Raw genomic sequence first — 1,229 nt, 5'->3', positions numbered from 1 at the left:
TTGCAGCTTTTGTCGTGGGGAACAAGCTTCCAGTGTGTTTCTGCCTTGTGAACCCTTCTCTGTCTGTATCTGCAGTGAACCCTCTCTTCTGCCCTGCTTACACCTCTTAACTTTCTCTCCTCCTTCGCTCTTATTTTTAGCACTGTGCTATTGTCCTGAAAAGCATTTCAAGGATAAAACTTGTTCGAGAGAGGCTGTGAAAACGTAGGGCCAAATCTTACTTAAATGAGGTCCCACTGACTGTAAAAGGGCTACTCAGAGACAAGAGTGATCTTGCCCTCTGGAAGTGTGGTTTAAACAGTTGTTTCTATTTATTTCTGTGCTTCTCCTTGCAAGGATCTTTCTCTGAGGCCCTGATCCTGCTGCCACAATGACCTTTGTGTTTGCAGAGAGACCTTTTGAAATCAAAGGGGCCCTTCATGAGCATCTGTCCATCTGGAAGTGATTGCAGAATTGGGTGGGGTGGAGGGTAGATTTGGAGCCTTTTGACTGTAAACCGCAGATTTTAAAGTGATATAAGTCTACATTCGTGTATTTAAAAAAAAAAAAAAGGGGGGGCAGAAAATCTGAAGTGGCCCAGCCTATATCCTTGGGGGCAGAAATACACCCCATGTGCATCAGCACAGACCTATGATGGTCTCCTGTACATGGTGAGAGCTTGAGGAATCATGCAGATGTTTGGTTCTCAACAACTGCGTGTTTAGAGAACGGATTCGTGTATTTTGTGCAGATAGGAGAGCTTGGGGCTTGTTAATGCCGACCTCCTTTCTGCTKTCCAGCTGCAGCTTGTAAATAGTTATTTACTCCAAGGGGGGGGAAGAAGGAGCGCAGGAGAGGGTAGCTCCAGAAGAAAAGCTGGCTGCTGCTGGAGAAGAGGTCTCCCTGCAGCCGGTCCCTCATCCTGCCACTCGCCCGAAGGCAGATGAGAGGGGAGCAGAGCGTGTTGGCGGGCGACGCTGCGTAGGGCGGAACTTCGCTTCTGGTCCCTTTACCAAAGCTGCGTGTTTTATGGGTGTTTTTTTTTCTTTTTTTTTCCCGTTTTTCCCTCCGCCCCGCTCGGCGCAGCTGGGGAGCAGCTGGGGGCGGGGAGGCGCGCTGTCTCTTTAAGGCAGGTCCCTGGATTTGGGGAAGGAAGTGACGGGCGGGGGGGAACGAGCGAGCCGGGGTTGAATGAACGGCGGCGGCGGCGGCGAGCGGGCAGCGGAGCCAGGCGAGCGGCGCCGGGCTGC

The 1,229-nt window shown here is 51.6% G+C and overlaps 1 protein-coding gene across 1 annotated transcript in view; it reads left to right on the top strand.

Annotated features, from left to right (window-relative positions):
• Window positions 1-633: 633 nt before the first annotated feature.
• OAF (out at first homolog) overlaps window positions 634-1,229 on the top strand; it is a 12,713-nt gene continuing 12,117 nt past the window's right edge. The window contains exon 1 of the mRNA XM_026072989.1: window positions 634-650. Within this exon, the coding sequence (XP_025928774.1) occupies window positions 634-650 (17 nt within the window). The remainder of the gene's footprint in view (window positions 651-1,229) is intronic.

Source organism: Apteryx rowi, unplaced genomic scaffold (genome assembly GCF_003343035.1).
Source record: "Apteryx rowi isolate R43461 unplaced genomic scaffold, aptRow1 scaffold_356, whole genome shotgun sequence".
NCBI lineage: Eukaryota > Metazoa > Chordata > Aves > Apterygiformes > Apterygidae > Apteryx > Apteryx rowi.
This window is presented reverse-complemented; position numbering and strand designations above follow the sequence as displayed.